General features: G+C 31.7%; 2 protein-coding genes across 2 annotated transcripts; one reads left to right on the forward strand and one right to left on the reverse strand.

Moving 5' to 3' along the window:
- Positions 1–1,486: 1,486 nt before the first annotated feature.
- On the forward strand, positions 1,487–7,262 carry LOC21388949 (probable LRR receptor-like serine/threonine-protein kinase At4g29180). Its single transcript, XM_024161513.1, has 12 exons — positions 1,487–1,625; positions 1,877–2,911; positions 3,333–3,465; positions 3,570–3,641; positions 3,730–3,801; positions 3,901–3,981; positions 4,064–4,209; positions 4,312–4,529; positions 4,976–5,102; positions 5,206–5,265; positions 5,892–6,081; positions 6,530–7,262. The coding sequence occupies exons 1-12, from the start codon at positions 1,529–1,531 to the stop codon at positions 6,981–6,983; spliced, it is 2,685 nt and encodes an 894-aa protein (XP_024017281.1). The 5' UTR covers positions 1,487–1,528; the 3' UTR covers positions 6,984–7,262.
- Positions 7,263–12,423: 5,161 nt separating this feature from the next.
- LOC21388950 (transcription factor MYB36) lies at positions 12,424–13,953 on the reverse strand. The gene is made up of 3 exons (XM_024161529.1): positions 13,698–13,953; positions 13,383–13,512; positions 12,424–13,259 (listed from the first exon to the last, which is right to left on the reverse strand). Exons 1-3 carry the CDS (start codon positions 13,831–13,833, stop codon positions 12,713–12,715), a joined length of 813 nt encoding a protein of 270 aa, XP_024017297.1. The 5' UTR covers positions 13,834–13,953; the 3' UTR covers positions 12,424–12,712.
- Positions 13,954–26,707: the final 12,754 nt, after the last annotated feature.

A 26,707-nucleotide genomic window follows, 5' to 3' on the forward strand; every position in this document is an offset into this window, starting at 1 on the left:
TGGAGACACCAATAGGCTAATAAGACGACTTTGAATGGAAAGCAACATTAAGTGCCCAAAAGACAAGAATAAAAACAAAAATCGAAAACTATCTTCGTTGTTATTGGCAAAAGATGAAAACTATTTTTCGTTGGATAGTTGACTTTTTTGCAATTACAATAATGCGATGGCTACCAAATTGTTAAATTATAGAATTATGGGAATTCGGGATTATAATTTGTTTCTAATCTCAAAGAGTCAACGAGGATTACAATAATTAAATTTGACCTATAATGAAATCTAATTATATGAGAGAAAATATTGTAGTAAAAAAAATTTAAATTTAAATTTTTGTGAAAGAAAAATGTAGTAAAAAATGTGAGTTATGAAAAGAGCGTGACTTAAAAGAAATTTGTCTCATTGAACCACTCAGCTGGAAAATCTATACCACCTTCTATGTTTGGTAGGAAGGAAAGAAAATAGGATAGAAAGAAAATATGAAAGTGATGTAAAATAGCAATGATGGAAAGGAAATTGATTTTCTTTTATGTTGTTTGGTATGAGAAGTTGGAAAGAAAATGAGCTTACATTCACTTGTTTGATATTGGAAGTTAAATTGAAAGAAAAGAAAAAATCTTACTCGTAAATTACTTTTATACCCTTAAATTTTTTGCATGGATGTTGATGGAGAAAATGGTAGTTTAGTAACTTTGCTCACTTTAATGAGTTGTCCCTATTTTTCATCCCATTTTCTGTCCACTTGTGAAAAGGAAAAAAAATAGTAGGACCCACATGTATTATTTTTCACTTTATTTTCTCTTTCTTTCTCTTTTCTCTCCTACCAAACAACTTACATTTTCATTTTCCCTCCACCTTCTTCCTTCCTTCTACTTTTTTTTCCTACCAAACATAAACTCTATTTCTCTCTCTCTCTTTTCTCCCCTTTGAAAGGCTACTTGTATATATTTAATTAGCAATCAACAATTACTACCAAGCAGCGTTCTATCAAACTAACAAAATGTAATTAGAGATGTTGGCAGGTAAGAACAAGTTCTTAATTCGACAATTATATAACTTTTTTTCAAAATAAAAGTTTTTAATTTTTGTGATAAGACGTAATTTGACTCTTGAAAAAAAAGTGCTATGGTTGTTCACTTTCCATTGTTTTGGCCGACAGTATTGCCTTTCCATCTACTGATCAAAGTTGAAAAGTCTTGGGGTGCCTTAATGCATAAAGAATCTAAATTATTCTATACCAGAAATGGAGGTCAACAAGTTCAAGTGGTATAATAATACTGTACTTAAATGAAGCACGCCTCAAAACCATGGTCATACCGGCCTAATACCATTTTCTCACGTGTAAAAAAAAAAAAAAAAAACCCAGCTGCGTTTAGGTACTTGTTCACGTAACCTTAACTGTACCTTATTTCCTTGGCACTACTGTGAGTAGATATATTTGATAACAAGATTGACCAAGTTCTACATTTTTTTAGATTAACTGTGCAATATCCATGTCTATCATGTTTGTGCTGACATTTTTGCATTGGGAATGATGAACATGTCAAAGCAAAAGAGGAAGATGGAGATTGTAGTTGGCTTTTTCTTGCTGTTATCTGCAACTTTGGCTCATGGGCAGCGTCAAACAGGTTTAGCCATTTTTTCCTTTTACTTCTTGTTTTCATATAGTATGAAGTTTATTGGTGCAATGAAATCAATTTCCTTAAGAGGTTGTTTTCCATTTGCTTGAAACCATTGTGATCATCATGATATTCTCCCACCTTTTTTCTGATGAACTTTTGTAAGGTTTTATCTAACAAGTCATATAATTCAATTCTTGATTATGGAAAGGAGTTGACTTTGGTTATTGAACTAATCTTAGTTTTTGTTACTTCTTTAGGATTCATAAGCATTGATTGTGGCTCTCCTTCGAATTTTAACTACGAAGACACCGACACCGGCATAACATATTCTCCGGATGGTGCTTTCATAGAGACAGGAATAAACAGGAACATTTCCTCTGAATATGCATATCCAAACAATCTCAATCTACCATTACCTCTTTCAGATCTCAGAACTTTTCCTCAAGGAAACAAGAACTGTTACACCTTGAAACCCGCAGATGGAAATGGCACTAAGAATCTCATTAGAGCCTTCTTCTTATATGCAAACTACGACGGAGAAAACAAGCCACCTGAATTCGATCTTTATCTCGATGTCAATCTTTGGTACACAGTGAAATTCAGCAATGTCTCTGAGATTGTCACAACTGAGATTATCAGCATGGCATTAAAAGATACAATACACATTTGTCTTGTGGACAAAGGCTTGGGAACTCCTTTCATATCAGCATTGGAGCTTAGGCCATTGAACAATTCAGTATATGACACCGAGTTTGGAATCGATGCTTCACTAGTACTCTTTGAGAGATTGGATATCGGGAAGACCAATGGGACAGGTCGGTATGAAGACGATGTCTATGACCGAATCTGGTCCCCATATATTTCCACAACTTGGGATCCAATCAGCACTTCTTCAGCGGTAAACAACTATGAAAATGGATATAGAGTTCCTTCGGAAGTAATCAAGACTGGAGCTAAGCCTCAAACTACTGATGGATCTTTAGAGCTGAAGTGGAATACAACTGATTCGAGCTCTCGATTTTATGTTTACATGCACTTTGCTGAAGTGGAGGAACTTGGGAGAAACCAGTCAAGAAAGTTCAATGTAACTTGGAATGGAACTCCTTTGTTTGGACCCTTGAGCCCTCGTTACTTGTATGCTACGTCAGTGTCGAATTCAAGAGCCCTGGTTGGGAAAGATCACCAGATTTCTATTCGTAAAACGGAGGACTCTACTCATCCACCAATCCTCAATGCTGTCGAGATTTACATGGCCAAACAGAAGAATGAATCACAAACATATAGTGATGATAGTGAGTTTATGGATCTACTTTCATTTTTCAAAAACTCACACCACTCTCCTAAATGTGATGATAATTTAGGATTTGATGTTAACTAAGAGAGATGATTTAGAAGGGAAAAAGGGTATTCCTAGTTGTTTTAGTCAATTAAATACACACCATTAAGGCAAACAAGGAAACTATATATGGTGCAAACCTTAAATCCAAGAAACTATACACACCATCTATCCTAATAATTTTCATAATTAACGCCTTGAGAGAAGACATTAAGGTATAATTCTATTGGAAAACTTGTATAACTACTTCCCGAATTTTTCCAGTTTCACCTCCTTCATAACTCAAAGTTGCTTCAGAATATAGTCTTAGCTGGCACAATTACCAAATAGTTAAAGGTGTTATGATTTGCTTTGACTTTGTATATCAATGTATGCAGCTGATGCTATAGAGAATGTCAAAACAACATATGGAATTGTCAAGAACTGGGCAGGTGATCCCTGTGGGCCAAAGAATTTCTCTTGGGAAGGCGTGAAATGCAGTCACAATTCTTCACTTCGGATTATTTCCTTGTAAGCAGTTCCTAGTCACTGTTCTAGAGTTACTAATCTGATTGATGTTCATCAAAACCATCCCTTTTCATTTTCTCAAAAGAATTGGCCTTTCTTGTGAATAGAAACTTGAGCTCAAGCAATTTGGGTGGATCAATAGCTTCCTCTATTTCCAAGCTCTCATTTCTGGAATCCTTGTAAGTACTACTTATTTGGTTTCACAACTTCATCTTCACTAAGCGATTATAAATAACATCTCATAATTCAAATTGCCTCATTCCGCAGGGACCTCTCCAACAACAACTTAACCGGACCAATTCCCGAATTCCTGGAAGATCTAAAATCTCTCAAGTTATTGTAAGTCCTGAAATGGTGGAATAATGTGATTATGATAGTACTCGCTAAACACTTGTAGCTCTAACATCAATTAGTCATTGTTTGACAATTGATATGCAGAAGTTTGAAAGGAAACCAGTTGTCTGGTGTTGTTCCCAATGCTCTTTTGGAGAGATCAGAGGATGGTTCACTTTTGTTAAGGTAATAAATTGGAAGAAAAACGGGAGTATGGTGAGAGTGTATATACATAACATGGTCTAATTGTTTTTCCTTTAAATTTCAGTGTGGATAGTCGAAATCTTTGTAACTCGGGTTCGTGCAAAAAGAAGAAGAATATTGTTACTCCCATAGTTGCATCATTGGCATCAGCATTTGTCCTCCTCATCGTATTGATCATCATATGGAAACAAACAAGAAAGAAAAAATCAGGTTTTGAACTTGTTCAAGGATTGGTATGAGATGTTCATTAGACCGTTGAAAGATAAATTCTGAAGGTATAAAACTGTTTTTCTATCACTTTTTAATCCACAGAAGAAGTAATCCTTGGACAACAAGGAAGACATGTATCAATAAAGAAGAGCCAGTATAGTTATGCTGAGGTTGTGGAAATTACCGAAAACTTCCAAACAGAAATAGGAAAGGGAGGATTTGGGGTGGTGTACCATGGCTATATGAAGGATGGCACCCAAGTTGCAATAAAAAGGCTATCTCCATCATCATCTCAAGGTCCTAGGGAATTCCAAACTGAGGTTTGTGACACATTTTTCCATTATTAGATATCTAGTGTGAGAGATTTTTGCTCGTCATTAGCGAAAATCTCAAAATATGCCCTGATTTTCATCAAAACACGAAAACGCTCTCACGTTTACACTAAAAAAATAAAAATGAAAAAAAAAAAAAAAAATCCCTGCCGGACTATCCTATCTAATGTCGCCCTATCCTACGCAGCACGTTGAATTCTGGTCAGTAATACGTGATTGATTAGGGCAACTTCGTACTTTTTGTCAGTTTTACCAGAATTCAGCGCGAAGAATACTTTTTAGATGATTCAAAAAATATAGGATACTTTTTTTCTATTTGTTCAAACTTTGGTGTATTTGTTGTATCATCATAAGATTCGGACCATAATTTTTAGATTTTCCTTTGAATGTAAGGCGAAATGCTAAAATCTAATATGGGATTCTTGTGATTGCAGGTAGAGCTGTTGATGAGAATACATCACAGAAACTTGGCCTCTTTTGTTGGATACTGTGATGATGGTAACAAGTTGGCGCTTATATACGAGTACATGCCTAATGGAAACCTAAAACAATATCTTTCAGGTACTTCTTCTGATATTAAAGTATCATCTTTCTTACATCTAAAGATTGATATTTGATCATTCAAAATATAAGAATTGTGTTTTGCTATATTTGACAATTGCAGATAAAAGTTCACAGTTGAGTTGGGAAATGAGGCTTCGCATAGCACTAGATGCTGCACAAGGTTAGCATATCCAGTTTTTATTAGCAAAATTAGGCATGGAAATTGTAACCAATATTTTCATGTTTCTATTAGCATATGAAGTTTCTATGGACCCTGCCCTCACATATGAGATTGTGCATAAGATAAATAAGTGCGGAGAGGTGGATATATAATTTCAATTTTTTTAAAAAAATGGACATATATATAATTTCTTATTTTAAGATGGGTATACTACGAATTTTTACAAAACATACACACAAAATTTAAAGTTTAAAAAGTTTAGATGGCGCGGCGGCCTACCCTCAGATTGGTGTGGGTCCGCCCATGCCTATAAGATTTTTCACTTGGAGCGCCATCATTTCTTTTATAAGGGATACTTGTGTCTCTTCGAACAGCTAATTTTGTTTAAATCTGACATCATGAGTTAATTTTATGTGATTATAACAACATAAGAGTGGGTTTTGTCCCATTAAAATAACACAAGGAACAATCTTAGCATATTTTTTAAAAACATGGTAGATTCTTGCGTTTTGATTAAACATGGGTTTTTTTTTTTTTTTTTTTTTTTAGCCCTTGTACTAAGCATCCATTTTATACTAGTGTTACTTTTCTAATTAATCTCCTGATATTAAATATTTGCCTCACAGGACTAGAGTACTTGCACCATGGCTGCAAGCCACCGGTTGTACACAGAGATGTGAAGACGAGCAACATTTTGTTAGGTGAAAACTTGGATGCTAAAATAGCAGATTTTGGTCTCTCTAAAGTTTTTGCCAATGACAACGACACCCATGTGGAAACTACAGTCATGGGAACGGCAGGATATCTTGATCCAGAGTACGACAAAATAATTTTCTATAATACATTTTTTCAGTTATTTTAGTGCTATATACGTTAAGCCCATAATTCTTTATTATTGAGAACAATAATATAAATGAAAACAAATAAACATAACACAAGATTGTGTGTGTGTGTGTGTGTGTGTTTTTTTTTTTTTTTTTTTTAAATTATAGTAGTTGATTCTTATGTGAGCTATATTCACTTTTTACCGCCCTAAAATTTTACTATAATGAAGAAAAAGATTATAGAGAATCACACATCTCATGTTCTTCTCTTTGACCTTAATTTAAGATCGACCCCCCAATATAAATGTAATTAAGGGCAGTTGAAATTCATGTGTGAAAACTCCAATATATCTCCTACACCTAAATAATTAGAATTTCTCTCTGTTTTTTTTTTTATTTATATTGAGAACTGATGAGTGAAGTTTTATACACTTATGCAGGTACTATAGCTCACAAAAACTGACTGAGAAAAGTGATGTCTATAGTTTTGGGGTGGTTCTGCTAGAGCTAATAACAGGCCAACCAGCAATCATCAAAACCGATGAAACCGTCCACGTAATACAATGGGTGAGTAGTGAACTTGAACAAGGGGATATAAAGAGTATTGTGGATCAAAGGCTACAAGAGAATTTTGATGTGAATTCTGTGTGCAAAACCTTAGAAGTGGCAATGGCATGCACAACTTCACATTCCCAACAAAGAGCCACAATGAGTTATGTGTTGGCAGAGCTTAAACAGTGTTTGGAAATAGAGCTGTCAAAGGATATAGAAAGAGCTCCAATTAGACAAGCACATAATTTCCACTTCCATTCATATAGCAGCACACTTGAATTATCTTCCATTTATACTGATTCTGTGAACATGGATTCTGTGACAACTCCATTAGCAAGATAGGGAAAACCCCACATTGAAAGACTCTTTTGGAAGATTACTAGTACATGGTTTAGTACTTTCATTCTCTATATGTAGAGTTTCCAGATGTTTCTTGTCTTCTTTGGCTGAATCAAAAAGAGGTTCTATTGTTGTCATCCCGCTTTTCATTCTTTACGCCACTTTCAAAATCTCGAGCCCACTAATAGAATGGAAAGGATCTAATCCAATTCTACTCAAAAGATGAGTCCAATTTTAAATGTCATCACACACTCAATGCCACACAACACATTAATTAAGTAAGTGTCGTAAAATGAGACTGTGAAGTATCGAACTTTGAGCGCATCCTGAAAAGGAAAAAAAAAAGCATCATTACATTAACAACACTAACTCATAGGTGTTTTTTCTTCTGGTTATTTGTCCTCTGATCAAGTTGTTTGTGTTTAAATTGTGTATATATGTGAGGAAAATTCTGTGTACTGTTATCAATTATTATTTGTTTACAAAATTGTTTCTGAGGAGTTGTTTACAATTATATGATATACTTGTCTATGATTTTCAAGTGTTTGGCCGACAAAGCTACATGGTATTATTACCTTGACTGTTTGACAACTGGTGCAAATTGAATGACATATAATAGTAATTTTTTGTTAGAAAAGGTCGATAGAATAGTACTTATGCATGAGGATAGACTTGAGGAGATTTGGACCATTCACATTGGTCTGCGTAAAGTAGTAACCAGTAAACACGCCACTGTATTGAATTGAAAGTAGTACTATTTTGAAAATGAAACACTTCAAGGGTTGTTACCTTCAGTTTATTAAATTGTTATGGTCATGAGAAACAACTTTATCATTGCAGACTCGAATTACCATAAATATTGAGTTTTAAACATGCTTTAGAAAGATGTTTCTCGTGAAATCTAAGGTTAATTAGTCGGGTTTTCTAGATAAATCCTCATTCTAACTATATTTGTAGTCATGAGTTTTCACATAATTGGTCACTAAAAAGGAAAAGAAAAGGGGGGGAAAAAAAAGTTAACGGGCACAAAAAAGCAACGAGCTGGGTTAGATTGTTAGACCCCTATTTTTTTAAGGATTAATTCATGAGATCTCTTCCCAAAAGATAAGCTTTCGGGCTTGTTCTTTTAGAGTTTAATTTGAGTATAATTCTTAAGTTGAATTTGAGTTATAACTTGAGTTGAATTTGTAATTTGAGTTTGTATTTGGTTGTGTACATTTGAGTTTGTGTTTGAGATAAGAATCTTTTTGAGTTTGTGTTTGAGTGAGTCAAAACTTGAATTTATATTTAGATAGTATTTTAATAAAAACTCAATGCTGATGAAAAATTTTAATAGGGTATATGGGTCGAGTTTTATTCGTCTTTTTGTTGTCAACGTATAGAAAAAAAATCATCTCAATCAGAATTAAAACGAAAAAGTTATAGCATTTTTAAGAATAGAAAAAATACTGTTCATTAATTTGAGTTCGAGTTTCTGAACTCGAGTTGAAGGGGAAACTTGAACTCGCGTTTTAGTCCTAAACTCGAGTTTGAACTCGAGTTTAAACTTAAAAGAACATGAACTCGAATAAAATTGTAACTCGAGTTGCATTTTTTTGAGTTTTTCACTCAAAAGAACAAGCCCTTCGTTCATTTTACTGATTCGAGTTTTGTTACAGTAAAAAATTCTCAAAAATAATCACATCTAACTTTTTTATTATAATAAAAAATTCTCACATAAAATCACATTTCAACTCGAATCAACGAACTAAACGAATCTAAAAACTTACACAAGATGGTACGTTACAGTGCTTTTTTAATATATATATATATATAAAGGGCTTCTTCAATGGCACGTTAACAAAGGCTAAAGAAAGACTTCACCAAGAAAAAAAAAAAAGACTTTGAAATCCCATTCTTAAAAACAATTTATTAATTCAAAGGCATGTGTCTTTTTCTCACCTCACAGCCAAAAGATAAAACAAAAGAAATTAGGCAGAAAAAGGCTCTCCAAATTGTCACTTTTCAGCTGTCATTAACTCACGATTTATTTAAGTTTACACAATATGTCCAAATTTTAGTTGAAATAAGTAAATAGTAGAGTAATAGGCATCACACTTTCACACTTGATATTAAAAAAATTCTGCCTATCCATTATAATCAAGCCCGCCAAACTCTTCTACAAAGACTTTCCCATTCTTTGAAAATAGCAGTTTGACTTGTCACTCTTGATTTGTCGTTCAACTTGACTATTCCATGAAACTCTTTGACTACGTTAGTCCATTGCCACGTTATTTCACAGCCTATAATATATATATATATATATTGAAAAGAGCTGGCAAACGTTTCCAAGCGCTCAAAGTTGCTTAGATCTCGTTTGCTTTATGAATTTAAATTTTTAACTCGAGTTATAATGTGATGTTTCTTAAAAAAAATTTAACTATAACAAAAAAAATTAAATATAACATTTTTTAAAAATTTTTAATTATAAAAATTTAAAATTAAAAACTCAAATCGATGAAATAAACAAGACCTTAATCATATTAGCTTAGACTATCTTTTTTAATGAAGAGAAATTTTTAATAATTAATCAATGTATTGATGCAACAGTAAATGTGTATTTCCTTCTTTCTCCTTAGTCCTTTCAGAATGTCTCACAGGTTTGAATTTCAACAGTCGCAACAGGGGCGGCTCAAGGATAAGGTCATGAAGGCGATTGCCTTGGGCCCCTCAATGAGCCAAGGCCCATCTTGCTAATTCTTTCTTTTTTTTTTTTTTATTTAGAAAAACAACTTGTTGTGTATATTTTCTAGCGTATGCTAGTGAATCTTCTAAAATTTAATCGTATTTTAGGAAAGATAGAGAATAATCTCAAAAAATCGTAATTGCTAATAATATTTTATTATTATTGCCATTTAATTTTCTTCATTTGAAATATTGATATTTCTTATTTTTCTCTAAACACCTAGATTTTTCTCCTCTCAAAAGAAAAACAACCCCCAACAATACAACCTTTTCATTTCTGATTTTCATTCCTTCCATCTAACACTATTAAAAAAAATATTCCAACAGTATAATTTAAAGGTTTTTAGTTCAATATTTGAATAATTTTGTACTAGTTTTATTATTCTTAATTTCGTCTTTGAGATTCATATCACATTTTTAAGTTTTATTATTCTTAATTTCGTCTTTGAGATTCATATCACATTTTTATCTATTGTCTTATTTAGATAGATGTTTTGTTATCTGTCTAACATAAATTATGAATATATATATACTAATCTGGATGCAAGGAATTTAAGAGAAAAACCTTGAGACCAGAAAATTTTATTAAATCCTAAAGAGGAGTTCTTGATTAGTTTCTAACTAGCAATAAAAAAGATCCGATTAAAAGTCAAAGTTTAGTAGCTGAAACATATGAATTAAGAATATGATGATCGTAGAAAAATATTTATATATTAATAAAATAAATGAACTACAATCGTATCTAAAATCCACAATGTAACAGAAATTATTAAATATTGGACTAGTCAAGTGATCTACTAAATTTAAGATATATATCAGCAACACTCTTGAATCCAAAAATATATTCATAATTTTGCAATTTAAAAACAAATTAAAATTGGGTAAGGCAATTTAAAAACCAAAATACAGTCGACGATCCTTGTTTTATTAGAAAATAATTAAGAGAAATGTTTAACGCGTACTGGTTTTCATTATATCGCATTCCCTTGAGGCACAGAATATATAGTAATAAGAAGAGGGTAAACCACGCCGCCGCCCCGTGAATTGTCTGTCTGCGGGGGAAGGTGTTGAACTTCTTGATTATCATTATACCTTTCATCATTTTACTCGACGAGATTATGATATTTTATAGAATAATTTTTTAACATTTAAAAAATCTCTTACCAGTAAAAGTCGTGTTCTTTACACAGATCCCACATGTTTTATATTATTATAAGATGGTTAAGTAGTCATGGATGGTTTGGCATTGGCTGTGTAAATTCTCTATGATTGCCATCCAGCTAGGTTAGAGGGAAGAAAACTTTTTGGATGATGATGATAATAATTTTGTTTTTATTAGACTTAACAGTACTTGGCCTGTAAATCATATACCTCGCGTCAAGTTTTTCTAAAGCATCAAAATAATGAACCGGAGAAGAATAAATTTGATTCTATGATATTGTGACAATAGGATGACTATGAGTTTGACTAAAGCCGGTTTTACATGTGAAAAATTTATACATATACATATATATGTATATGTATAGAGAGATGTCTATGGTAGACACTAATTAATAAAAATGAACTACTAAAAAGATAATATTTTTTCAGCCGCCAAATTTATATCAAAAATTATTTAGTCTGGCATACAATTTAATCTGATCTGATTTTAATATGATTTAACGAATAAAAACTAACCCTACTCGTAAAGAGGTCGTACAGGCAAAAGACTATATATATATTGAATAATTCTGCTATATTATTCGTACTTAATGTACATTGTAGCTAGCTGAGTGAAGTAGTACCTACAGGATCACTAGTAGCGCCCATAATAATACTTTTTCCAAAGTGTGTGAATAGTCCTGTACTAGGACCATTTCAACATTATCAAATATCACATTTAACATTCAGTTGACTTTATTTGCACTACAATAGTAGTTATTATGACGTGTCAAATGAAAAAAGTTTATTAACGAATGATGAGATAATTAGCCATGCAGGCATGCATATAAGTTTGTATTTAGTATTTAAATAAGGCACAATTCATTAAAGTGATTAAGTAACGGCTTTCTTTAAAATATCATTGAAACATTATAAACTTCAAGAAACTGGTTTCTGTTCACGGACCAAATTGCAAATTTTATTGACTGAAGAACAGAACCTTTTATAGTATTCAAAGAACATGGTTTCTCAGCTACCCACTTTCATGAGATCTTTTTAATTAGAAAAAACTAAACAAAATATGAGTGTCTTTATTATGATATATAGGATATTCTTTATCCATTTCATTATCCAGTTTGAAGATAAAGTACCAATTGAGTCTAATAAGGAAAAAGACGGAGAAATTAAAGAAAGCAAAGAAAAAACACACACAAAGAGAGGGAAAGATTCTATATATGGTTACTGTTAGATGAATAATTTTTCTTCTTCTTTGAAATATTGGCTGCCCAATGCAACTTTCGTGACCACTGACCAGTCAGAAGGTAAAAAAAAAAAACATTTTTTTTTCTTTTTCTTGACTTTATACCTCAAATTCATAAACATTTCACTTCCACCAATCAAAACAAACTTTACAAAAACGTCAAAGGGCTTCTCTGACAAATTTCCCAAAAAAACATTAATGGGAAATTAGAGTACTCCCACATTTTGCCCCACTACTTTGGTTCACACATATGTTCATAATCAACATCTTAGTTAATTTCACTTGCATTAATGGACATAACAAGAACCACATGAAAAGTAACTAAATTAAACTAACATAATGGAACTATTATATATCCACTAATTAATAATAACAAATCTAGGATCTATTCGACATTTCCATGACATAACAAATCTAGGATCTATTCAGCATTTCCATGACAATTATTTTTTTCCCTTGGTCGGAATCAGTGTTAGTGATCTGTCCACACTTTGACGCAGAACCAAGCCTTGGTTTCCACAAACTGTTAAGCCGGTTAAGCAGGAGAGAAGACAGTAATTACCCTAATAAGGAAGTAATACAAAGTAGTACTGCATTTGGTATTTACCTAAAAGCCAAAGCCACTGAGAAGAGAATCATTATAAGAATCAAACCCCAACTCCATGAGAATCCCATCTTCATGATTCAAACCTCCATCAATGTTGCCAGCCCATGAAGCTAAATTGTTATCAAACCCCAAAGGAGATGAAGTTGAAAGACTTGAAACATTGCTAGAACTTGTGTTTCCATTTGCACTAAAATCCGAAACTTCCACAGGATTTGAGTAACAAAACTGATCAATTGGGTCCAACTTTGGCTCTTGGAGATCAAAATAAGGCAATAATGTACTTGAGTTTGCATCAAAACAAGCTGAGTTGATCCCGTGATGATCGGAGCTTCCGATTTTCGAAACCGAGCACGATAACCGACCCGAGTTGAGGTGATCATCAGAAGTCATGTTGTTGTTAGTAGTCTCATTGTTATTGTTATTGGCCGTGGTATGATTGAAACTAGTCCTTCCTGCCATTGATAGTTTCTTCTTCAACTTGGTGTTCCAATAGTTCTTCACATCATTGTCTGTTCTTCCAGGCAGTTGGGAAGCTATGATAGACCACCTTAAAAACACATCATTTTCATGAAATACTACTTTAGAATCTATGAAACAAAGCATACATTCCATCAATACTTTCACATACAAAAGAAGGGTAGACATAATTTTTGAAGAGAAATTCACTTACCTACTTCCAATGCTGTTGTAAAGCGTCCAAATCACACTATCTTCCTCTTCAGTAAAACCTCCATGCTTGATGTCTGGCCTGAGATAATTCAGCCATCTCAAACGACAACTTTTTCCACAGCGGTTAAGACCTATAGAAAACATCATGCAACCCCATCGTTATGAAACAAAAAAAGATGCTGTAGAGAGAGAGAGAGAGAGAGAGAGAGAGGGCTAAAAGAGATTTGCTTTTCAAGCATGAACTTTTTATTGTTATTATTATTAAAGAAAGAGAACAGAAGTAGCTTTTAGAAAGAAGTAGAGAGTAGAGAGAAACCTGCTCTGTGAGGGAGAGAAATCCAATTACCACCAGTTCCATGTTTTTCCAAGTAGTTCTTGAGAGTGGCATCTTCTTCAGGAGACCATGGTCCTCTCTTCACTTTGGTTTTGTCACAACAAGGAGCTCTTCCCATGGCCAAAGCACAAGCACCTGAGTAATTATGTCAAACACAAGGCGAGCAAGACTAGCAAGGAAAAACAGAGAGAGACAAATAGAGAGGAGAGAGAGAAATAGGAAGGAAGAAAGGAACTTTCTTGTTATACTGAGTGAGCATATATGTTCAAAGTTTGTCCTTTGGGAGCTGGAGAGAATAACTGTTTTGAGAGCTCTGGAAGGCTTGACTTAGTCTGACTAAAAAAAATTATTATTATTTTTTTCCTGAAAAATAGTTTTTTTTTTAGTGGGGGATTTTTTTTTAAGGGGTTATTCTTTTAGAATGAAATTTAAAAAAAGTTTAAACTCGAGTTACAATTTTATTCAAGTTTATGTTCTTTTGTAAAATTTGAGTTTGAATTCGAGTTTAAACTCGAGTTTGGGACTAAACTCGAGTTCAAATTTCTCCTTCAACTTGAGTTCATAAACTCGAACTCAAGTTAATTAACAGTATTTTTCTATTCTTAAAAATGTCATAACTTTTTCGTTTTAATTCTGATTTAGATGATTTTTTTTCTATGCATTCACAACAAAAAACAAATAAAATTCCACCCATATACCCTATTAAAATTTTTCATCACCATTGAGTTTTTATTAAAATATTATCTAAATACAAATTTAAGTTTTGACCCACCCAAACACAAATTTAAAAAGATTTACAATTCAAATCATTACTCAAATGTGCACAATCTAAAGTTCCAAACACAAACTTAAGTTACAACTTCAACTCAAGTTATAACTCAAACTCAATTCAAGATCATCATTCAAGTCATTCTAATTCAAAAATATAAAAGAATAACCCCTAAATTGACAAATTACTCCCTAATTTTTTAACTTTAAAAAATTATTTTTGAATTTATTAAAGTGAGATAGAACACGTCTAAATTAATAGAAGTGTTTGAAACCCACATATTAAAATTATACAAGCAACATGGATTCGAAATATTATGTGCACATCACTTAAGCTCTTTCAAAGTGCACAGTATATACATCGTATCATGTGCACGAGGGTGTTTCAATTTGGAAAGGACTATAACAACATAATGGATTTGGGCATTATGCAAAAATGGTATTAAAATTCAAGAAGTAATATGTAAAATTAAAGGTTTAAGTGGTAATTTACTAGCTCTAAAAAATTTCAAGGCAAAGGGCCCTAATATCCTTACAATCAAATTAGGTTTTTTTTGTTTTTTTTGTTTTTTGTTTTTGTTTTTAAAGAGAGAGAAAGAGACCAGTCAATGTGGGTGTTTGAGGACGCACGGAGATTTCATGCTTTTGTTGTCAGAAATTGGGAATCAGAGAGTGGGGCTCTTTGGAATTGTAAAGTAAAAACATAGGACTAGTAAACACACAACAATATGTGGAACCCATTTCTACCCACTGTGAGAAATTTGACGCGGTTTCAACTCTCGCTTTTGTTTGTTTGTGAATAAAATTATTGCACATGCTTTGCTCACCGTGACATGGGACTAGATCACTATTATTATTCAACGTTTATATTGTACCCTAAACGGTTAGAAACTTAAACATAAAGTTGGATTTGTGACATGGGATTTCAGGCCTCGTTTATTTTATCGATTCGAGTTTTCAGTTTTAAGTTTTTACAGTAAAAAATTTTCAAAAAATGTCACATCTAACTTGTTCTGCTATAATGAAAAACTTTTAAAAAATGTCACATCTCAACTTGAATTAAAAACTCAAATCTACGAAGTGAACGAGGTCTTAATGTCTCACCCATTGAAATCTTATGTACAGAGATTGATTGAGTCTGTCCAACCTAAGAGCAATAATTAACGAGTGTTCATATTACCTTCTTTTGAAGGTCATGTGGTTCATATGCTCGTGAATTATGCGTGTTCTTTGTTTCGTGCATTGATAAAAAGAAAAAAAAAATTAGTCAATGCGTGTCACTCCCACGAAGAGAAGCCTTTATGGCCGTTAGATTGAAGTGGTCTGAACTTGAGTTCTTAAAATCCAATGGCTGTAGGATTTGCTGCAACTTGCACCTATGGAGTTTGTATATGAAAAAATTGCATGCTACGAGCAGAGACAAGGATGTGGGAAAAAAAATTTGCATGCTAAACCATATTACTTTCCAGCATTTTTCTTACTCATGCGTATGAATTATTCAAGGGCGATGCACTCATAATCAATATTCATGCCGAGATTATCAGAGCTGTCATGTAATAGTGTAGATTCACTTATTAGTTTTATATTTTACTTCCAATTGATGATTTTCATTTAATATATATGCTATATATTTCCTCATTAATGAGGAAGAAGAAATTTCCTCATTAACAATAGCTGTAACTCCGCAGCCATTTACCGGTTGGTCCAGTAGCCTCTTAATACCCGCACTCGGAATGGCCAAGGTGCGCACTTCTACATACACTGAATCTAAGGGTGGCAATTAGTGTTAGTGAATCGTATTCGTGTCAACTTGTTTATTAATCGTGTCAAAAAATATCAATCTAAACACGATCTGTTTATTAAACATATCAAAAATATCAACCCAAACGCGGCCTATTTATTAATTGTGTTAATCGTATCAACCTTCATAACTCGTTTAAATTAATATATTAAATAAATAACTAATATAATAATGACTTATTTAATATGGTCAAAATAGGTTTAACATGTTTATTGGTCAATTTATCTTTTCCTTCAAGAAAAATAAATGAATTTTACCTACAAATATTAAAATTCACATTATTTGTATTTAATATATCATATAAACTTTCATATTATATCACATATCATTAGATTGTATATGACACAGTTAATCGTGTCACTTCGTGTTAGGAGGTCAATCCTAATCAAATTTATTTATTAATCGTGTAAATCGTGTTAACCCGATTATGACCCAAACCCATTTATAATAAACTCAAACCCGCTAACTTCGTACGGGTTTTAAATCGTGTCGTCGTGTCACTACCTGCATTGCGAGCCCTAACTGAATCTTTGTCTGGTTGTGATTATTTACTTGGCTTAAGCATCAGAATCCCAACTGGTACGTACCCTATTAGTGCTTACTTTTTATTCTTTATTTTCATAATTTTTGGTGGTTATATGCATTATTCGTCGAAAGGTCACTTGATTTGGATTTCGTGCTCTTGGACGCTAGTTCGCTAGTTTGTTTTGGTCGAATTACTAAAGGTGATGATACCTAATCAATGTAACTAGATCAAACTTACTTTTTATGATATCTTATACTAACACCAGGTCAAACGGAATGGAATAAAATAGGACGGGATTCGAATTTAAGAGGACTGCGGGTTCAATCTTGCATCACAAACGTGTGTGTGTGTGTGTGTGTGTATATATATATATATATATAACAATTATATTATCAACCACACCTTTTCCAAGATAGCATTGCACTTTGCATCTTGCAGACCTTTTCTGAAGGTAGGGACATTCTCTGTGTCTGCAATTTACTGCATATATAACAGCTTGAGGTATGGTCTGGCCAACCAAATTTTCGTGAACCAATGTAATGCTGTGTATTTTTCAAAGAAGATGGGAAAGATATGGTTATTCTTCCTATCTTCTCTCTCTTGTTGATTTATTGATTCATTTTACTAGTTTTGTGAAAAAGTGTCCCAAAAAAAAAAAAAAAAAGAAAGGAAAAGAAGAAGAAGAAGAAGAAATTTGGCCAAGGTTTTCACCTATTGGCGTCGAACACACTCGATTGGGTTCTTTACTCCAAACCCCAAGTACCATATCACATGCAAATTAAAAACCGAGAAAATTGTTGAACTTAATGAGTCTAAATTTTTACTCTTTATTTTTTTAATTAATATATTTTGACTAATTTAATTATTTAATTAAAAATTATATTAATTGATAATAAAAGGTAGAAATTCAAACTCATGCACTCTAAAAAATATTTATCTCATTTCCCCAATCAAACCATCATCTACTTTCTATTAAAAAAAAAAAAGCTATACCACATACTTTTTTCTTTTTTCATGTCAAAATGCACGACCTTTTTTTTTTTTTTTTTTTTTGTCTTTCACTGCACTTTTTTTAACCAATATGCCCTAATCACTTACGAGGTATTTGATTTTCATATGTACATATATTAGCTGATAATGGGTGATTGCTTGAATGTACTTTGGTATAACAATAATAAAAAAAAGTAATACAGTTAAAAATAATTGGAGAAATTAAAATTTTTTATTCATAAAGTAAAAACGTAGAGATTGTAAATGATAATAAATTTAGAACAATTCGGGTTAAATAGATCAATTAAAACATGATATGTTTATTAATCATGTTAACCGGATAACCCGCTAACTCTTTGTCATCCCTAGATGAATTAATAGACAAATTAGATGCTAAAGGAGGAAAATGTTGAATTTGCTATAAAATTGTAAAGATAGGGATTTAAATGCAATGAAAAAGTAATATATTTCCTTATATAGTTACTATTGATTACTCTGAAATTGAAAATAAATTTGACGTTTTAAAAAACAATAAATAATTTGATATTTTCAAAGTACAGAATAAATTTTTCACATTTTAATTCGACACATAACAAATCATGTTATTATTATTTGTAAATGTTGTATCAACGGTTAAAATCAATTTAAACTAAAAGAGGATATAAAATTATGACATCGTGTTAAAAAAAATAAAAAAAGAACACAGTCTTACTGATGAGATTTTTTATTTTTCATAGCAACAATGTAAAATTCTTTTTTTATTTTTTTGTGAAAAATATTGAATTAAATTCAAAGCATTTGATAATGGAAAGTCTACTTGGTGACAAGGATCTATATATAATATATATAATAATCATATTTATTTATAAAAAAATATAAAATTTATCTTTAAAATGTATAAATCTAAATTTTTATTTTTTATTTTTAATAAATATTCTTTAAATTAAAAATAAAAAGTAAAAATCATATACCAATGCACTTTTTCGTATTTATCAAAGATTACCCATCTATCTATCCAAACTACAAGACAAAGCACCCCTGGGCCCAATATATTAAGCAGCCCAAATTCATTCTTCAATCAATAGCATTCTCGATGAAGTCCACGCACCCAACCAAAACAGAGTAATGTGTTTCAGGCTTTGGATTAGAAGCAGGGTGATTTGACCGATTGTCTTCACTCTTTTAATCATCTTTGAGCCTTGGCTCATCAATTAAGTCATGAGGTGAGGCGCTAGTGGGGTTTGGTTAATTATATGTACATTGATTATTGACATAAACATTAGTGCCAGCATTTCTTTTCATCCTACTGTTTCAATCTAAGGTCTTCCGATAATGTCTCTTTATGATCATCAGATCTTGTCAAGATCATATCAAAATAAGAAAGTGCGTTAAACAGATAATATTTTATACAAATTTTACGGTGAAATAAAAAAACTAATAGCTATATTTCATTTGTCTGACACCAACCCTAGAAGTCCCTTTTCATGCGGGTACACCACCGTACAGTGGGTGATACTATTTCCATATCGAGTTGAGGAGGTTTTCCTAGCTTTGGGCAGATTTGAGGACTACCAAAGTTTCCTTACCCACCTGTTGTAAACATTACGAGCCCGTTTGGTTCATGAATTAGAATTATGAGATTTGAATTATTTTTAATTTACGTGTATTTTTTATGAGAGAAAATATTATAACGAATCATGAACCATAATTTGAATCAGAGAATAAATTCTCCAATCAAATAAGCTCGTAACATGATGTTTCTGGGCCTTCCTATTTGAATGCTATAAAAGATGGGTATAGAAAACAGAGAATCGCATGATGGGCAAGCATATTTTGGTTGGACCTTCAACTTAAAGACCACTCTCCCTGGCTCAAGTATCCAAATCTAATTCGAGACTCAAATGGAAGTACTACTGTTTCGATCACGTCTTTGACAATCAGGAGCGGAGCGGCACATGATTGAGGATAGGCGACTACCCCATCTAAACTTTTTCGGTCACACCCTCTCGACAAATATGAACAGAGTGACTGAGCCACACATGATTGAGAATAGGCATTTTTTTTATTTAAAATTTTGCATGTATATTCTATTAAATTTGTAGTTTGCTCCCAAAAAAGAAATAAATAAATAAAATCTAAGAATTACATGTCTAATCTTTCCTCTTAAAATCTGAAACTATACGTCCGCTCTCTTGTTCATTCATTTCTCTAACTCTACTCTGTCAATAAGAACAATCTCGGCAATTTAAAAAAAAAAATCTCATTCATAACTCACAAGAGCATTAGAGCAAAGCCATGTACTGATGGTTTTCATGATTATCCACTTACTGACTATTTCAGTAACCGCACTATTTATGATCCGTTTAGTTCACTAATTTTTAATTCGAGTTGAGATATGACTTTATGTGAGAGTTTTTTACTGTAGTCAAAAAGTTAAATGTGACTATTTCTGTGAACTTTTTACTATATCAAAACTCGAATTCTAAACTCGAATTAATGAAATGAATAGAAGATGCACAAATCATATTACATAGGAAAACGATATTTGTGAGAAAATCGAATATATAATAATGATTAAATTTCATTACTTACACCCGTATCATGATGTATACAGTGTGATATTTTAAGTATATACGAGCTTATACCTTTTTTTATTTCAAAACTGTGGGATGTTTTTCTAGTATGCCAGCTCTATATACGGGGGATTATTTAAGAGATCATCCATAATTCATCAGTACCGCATATGCTACACTCTACTCTAACTTGTTGTAAAGGTACATGAACAAAAATTGTCAAGATTGTCTCTGTTTTTTTTTTCAATGCAATGAAATTAGGAATATCAATGCTTCTGTTTAATTGGAGTCTCCCTTCCTCTTTTTTTTTTTTTTGGCCAATCACAAAATATCAGCGACGAATTTTCCCCTACTTTTTTGAAAGGAAAGAATTCACCAATTTATGGCCCGTTTAGTTCGCTGATTCGAATTGAGATGTGATTTTATGTGAAAATTTTTTATTGTAGTAAAAAAGTTAAATGTGATTATTTTTTAGAGTTTTTTACTGTAACAAAACTTGAATCGGTGAAATAAACAGAGCTTTAATTTTTTAAATTCAAGCAAACCACACGTGGATAAAAAAAAAAAAAAAAATGTCGTGCTATAGAATTCTCATAAGCTTCAAATCCTACCATAAATCACAACGCCATTATCGCCAATACAAAAGCCTGGATTCAAAGTATCAACTATGCAATTATTAGTGACGAATGTTATTAATATAGGTATTATAATTACTGACTGGAAAAGAGCTCTTTGAACACCGCAAGCGTACCTCATTCCTTTTTTATGTAACTCACCTCAGTTATGGAGACAATTGTCGTCAGTTAGTAAGATTTATTTTGAGGTTAATGTCATAAATGATTTCTGAGATTAATTTACCTTTAATTTTATTTTGATGTATGACTTTTAAAATGTCTCATAGTTAGTTCTTAAGGTTTTATTTTCTTTCAGTCTTGGTCATTTTATTAGCTTTGTGTTGAATATTTGACGAAATCTATAAAAGTTAGGGACTAAAATTAAAAATATATGAAATTTAGGGACTAAAACAATACAAAAAACAAAGAATTAATTTCTATAGATAATCCTAAAATTTCAACTGTTTCCAATTTTAGCTACTAATTTATACAGATTCTATCAAATTTTAAAGCCTAGTTAACGGATAGACTGAAACTGAAACAAAATAAAACTTCACGGACCGACAGTGAGATGTTTGAAAAATTAAGGATCAAAGTGAAATTTAGGATAAATCTAGAGACGATTTCCCATTTGTGAAATTAACCATTTATTTTTTGCTAATCTAGTAGTATCCATTTATAGGCCACGGTTTACTTTTTTTTAAGGTATTGTAATGATCTGAATTATGTATGTTCTTTGTTTGTGTTCATAAATATATATAATATATATAGGAACTGTATCACTTTAACTACCATGTTTATCTTTATAGTTGTTGAAAAATTAAAATAAGCCAAACCGTGCTTGAAGCATACCTAACGATCACCTTTCACAAGGGCATTTATTTTATAGCTTTTGAAACTAAATAGGCCCTTTGAAAGCGACTACTAGTTTACACCACTCAGAATATCAGTTACTTTGTTTGACGGAAAACTCAATTTGTTGGGAGATCACACTACAAATCGCCCAATTTTCTGCTAGGTCTTCCTTGGCTTTCTTTCAATCCCATTCATAATAGTAAATCACGCTAAAATATATATATAAATATATATATCATTTTTTCCCTTGTAATTCTATCGTATCTATTAATTTATAGGTCCCAGTTTGGCTCTTCTTTACAAGATTGGGATTTTGTTGGAGAAAGAAATATAAAGTTGATTGACATTAAGCAAATTAAACTGATTAGATAACTAATCAGGGTTTGTATAACCCTAATTGGCTAATTATTTTTCAATTTTCTGTAAACTAGGTGCTTAGGGTCAAGATTATATTAAAACTTAAACGATTATTCCAAACCCAATTAGCGTAACATCTTGAAAGTGTGAGAACAAAAGTGATCATGAACCCTTTTACTAATTAACCCTAGTTAAGGCTAAACTTTTGCAAATTAATCCTGATTCTAGTCAAGATCATGTTAAGACACCTCAACGACAATTACAAACCTAAGGGCTTGACTTTCTCGAAAGGTTATTATAGGATCACAAATGATCATAAACCTCTTTTCACGTTAGAAATTAGAATGTTGGAGAATTTTACAGTACTACTTAATCCAAAAAAAAAAAAAAAAAAAAAAGTTCTATAATTAATGTATCCTTTTAAGAAAAATATATATTTTGAAGACATGATCAGATGATATTATGGGCATATTAACTTTGCTCATTCCGTCGTCTTTCGTACAAGATGGGTTTTCATTTTGGTATTAATTAAGTAGGATAAAAAGTTTCGGAATTCTAAGGTTGCAGTTCAACAATATAATATGGAAGCACATACCTAGTACATCACATCACCATACCAAAATGAAACAAGTAAAGTGAGTTTACAATTTACGACAGAAACAAATTCAATACAAGAATTTTTTATTTTTTGCTACCAAAATTTTTTGGGGAGCAAAAAAATACTTTTGAGAGACTAAATTTTGATAGTAAAATATTGACTAGTTTCTGCTACTAAATTTAGTAGTAAAAAGTGACGATTCCGCTACTAAAAAAATTTTTTGGTAACAAAAAATATGGCGCGAAAATGAAAATGGGTCGGGTCTTGATTTTTCTTCTTAATATATTGTTGTGCTATCTCTGGATTAAAGGTAAATATACTGACGTACGCAACATTTTTGGCCTTTACCATTCCCAAAATAGTGGAAGAAAGCTCAGTTTTAGGTAGTTTTCTTCATGACTGGATTTTGTTTGCTTTTGTCACAATTTTTTGCAGAAACAAGCTTGTATATTGTAAATCGAACACTTGTTGCTTTGAGGCAATCGTTAGGCTACTAAACAAGATGGCAAAAGGCAAGCTTATGAACAAGAACGAGCAAGGAGAAACAAGAATTATTCTATAAGCTGATTTTGGTTAATTACTTGTAATTTCTCCTTAAGAAACTATTGTTTCACTATTTTTTTAATTTTATTTTGTAAGACTGCCATTGCTATACATAGAATCTCTCTAAGTATAACTATTGGAAGATTATTATGTATTTTAAGGGATTTGGAACTATTAATATATGAGAAATTTTGTTTGTTTTATTTATTATTTTTAGTATTTTTAATGTATAAATTCGTGAAAGTTATAGGTTTTGTGACCAAATACGTCACTTTTTGAAAATTAAAAAAATAGGTGAAATATTTTTTACTATCAAAACTATTGGTAGTAAAATTATTTTGCTATCAAAGTGACTCCTGTCAGAATATAGTCTATCAAAAATTCTTGCTACCAAATATTCCGATAGTAATAGGTCTTCGCTACTGAAATATTTGGTTGTAAATAACTTCTGCTACTAAAGTGTTTGTAGCGGATTTTCACATCTTTCGCTACTAAATGTGTATTCGTTACCAATATTTTTTAGGTAGCTAAAGCTTTTCCCTACTAACATTTTTAGTAGTAAAAACGTTCCGTTACTAAATATTAAGTAGCACATTCTTCACTTTTTGCTATTAAATGTGTATTAGCTACTAATTTTTTTTATAGCTAAATTTTTCCGCTACTAAAAATTTTAGTAGTAAAAACATTTCGCTACTAAATATTTGGTAACAGATTCTTCACTCTTTGGTACCAAAACATTTCCGCTACTAAAATTTAATAGCTAACTAACCATCTGGGGTCCATTTTTTGAGACCAAGCCGTTCAATATTAGCTACTAAAAGTTGATAGCATAAACTTTTACTATCAAAATGTTTTTGGTAGCAAAAACCTTTTGCTTATAGCTACTACAAATTTTTAGTAGCGAAAAACTTTTGTTACCAAATCAAAGGTTTTTACTACCAATTCTTTGGTAGTAAAAAATTAAAATTCTTGTAGTGAAATTTTAGAAGCAGAAAAATAACTTAAAAGAGCGAAAACAAGTAAAAAAAAAATGTAAAATATATTGGTGGTCCTGAAAGAGATAGTATAAGTGAAACCCAGAGAAATTAATGGATTGAGGATATCCAAGAAACTAGTTTGGAATATCCCAGAAATGGGACCAGTGATGTTTCAAATTACATCTGCAATGTATAAGAGAGAGAACATGAAATATACAGTATAACTATTTGACACCCGGAAAAAAAAAAAAAACAAAAAACAAAAAAAAAGTACGCCATTTTGCGTATCAAGCTTAAATTTGGCGGTGTGAGTGGTTATCAAAAAAGAATGAATTATTCAATTAATCAGGTGTACTACGTTGTATTATTTATGCGATACACACGTTCAATAAGATTATATTATTTAGACATTTTGTCTATATCAACTTTTCACTTTTATTTTTCTCTTTCTTAATAGGTATTTGCATTGAATACCTATTAAAAAAGAAAAAAATAAAAGTAAAAAGCTAACACAACAAAATGTCTAAATGATACAATCTCATTGAATGAGTGTATATGACGTGGTACGGCTAGTGTACTGAATAATTCCTCAAAAAAAGTAGGTTATGGCACTGGAATTTTTCTTTTTTTTTTTTTATTTAACTACAAGCTAAACACATTCCCCAAATTTTGGAGTTTCTTGAGGAGAGAGAGACGTTGGAATAATTCTTCGTATATTTGGCGAAGCATTGAGTGGTATCGAGACTTAGAAGAAAAGATTGGTTACGACATCGGGTTAGGATTTTTTAAGGATCATCGACTTTCTAAACCTAATCTCTTTAAATCTATCACTAGTCCACGTAGAAAAGAGGAAAACCTTCTTGTGTCGGATTTATTGGCTATTCAAAGTAAATAATAAAAGGGCAAAAGTCGAATTTTGACTAAACACAAAGAATGATTTGGATGGACTGGGTTTGGTCGAAGAAGCTGGCAGCGAGGAGCCCTTGTAAGGTTAAGATCTACATTCGGTCAAGAGTCCGATGACACAAGGCGTGCTTTGTGGTATTGTTCCTGTGCTTTATGGTCTATTCTTCAATCTTCGTGGTCCTTTTTGTGATTTGTGCTTTGTATGTAGCGTACAAATGCAAAGATGGAGAAGTTGAGATGTTTTGTATTCTTACTTTAGCTTTTAGATTGATCGCAATAAAATGGTCTATGAAAACGAGTGACAAAGATTACTTCGAAACGATAGTAAAGGCACAGAGGTTGTTGAGAGATTTTTTTGTGTCATGGCCAAGACCACGTAAATAAATTAAAAATTTCGGCGACTAAAAAAGTCCACTGATTCGAGTTTTTTATACGAATTGATATGTGACTTTATGTGAATTTTTTACCGTAGTAAAAAAGTTAGATGTGATTGTTTCTGAGAGCTTTTTACTATAGCAAAACTCGAATCGGTGAAATAAACGGGACCATAAATATTGATGCGGCTGTGAAGGAAATTTTCTTTTCTTATTTTTCTTGCATTAGGGCGGTGGTGTGAGATGATAAGAGCAACGTTATTTGTGCAGCTTCCAAATGGATCTCGGGAATTTTCAATCCTATACACAGGAAATTTTTTAAGTTCTGCATCCGTAATGTTTGTGTAAATTTTTTTTTTGTGGTAACATGGAATGTTACATAAGTAGACCAAAAAATTATACTTGCATATGAAAAAGTTACACTTATTGTATTCGGACGACCGTCGAATTTAGGACTTATCTTATATGAGTCTGGTATTTGTACAGTCCAGCAAATGTAACTTTCTTTATAATTCCTACGTAAATATCATTCACACGTATGTTACATTCGGTTATTTGAATGTTACACTTAATATTACATGTGTTAGATTATATTATTTTAAATATTACTCTTAAGCAAACGGAGTTTTATATATATAAATGAATGAGACCTTATTGATTTTACACGAAAATATGAAGAAATTTTTTTTTTCATTTACCGGATTAATCAAGCTGCCAGACTTAAAAAAACTTCATATATATATAAGAAGTTCAACGCTTCATTAGGAAGCAAAACAAAAATAAATCACAATTTTAAAAGATCTTGTTTATTTTATCCATTCAAATTTTTAATTTTAATTTTATTATAATTAAAAATTCTCATAAAAAATTACTTTTAATTTTTTTATTATAATTAAAAATTATCACATAAAATCACATCTCAAATTAAATTAAAAACTCAAATTAATAAATTCAACCAACAAATATACTCCCAATAAGTCTCACCACAGGACCACACTCTAATTTATTATTCATAAATAGTGAAATTCATTATTCATTAGTCGTCTCGACTGATGGATGTCCAAATCAAAAAGATGATCGAGACTTCAACGATCGAGCGGTTGAGATTTC

The sequence above is a fragment of the Morus notabilis genome, unplaced genomic scaffold (genome assembly GCF_000414095.1).
Source record: "Morus notabilis unplaced genomic scaffold, ASM41409v2 Scaffold729, whole genome shotgun sequence".
NCBI classification, from domain to species: Eukaryota; Viridiplantae; Streptophyta; class Magnoliopsida; order Rosales; family Moraceae; genus Morus; species Morus notabilis.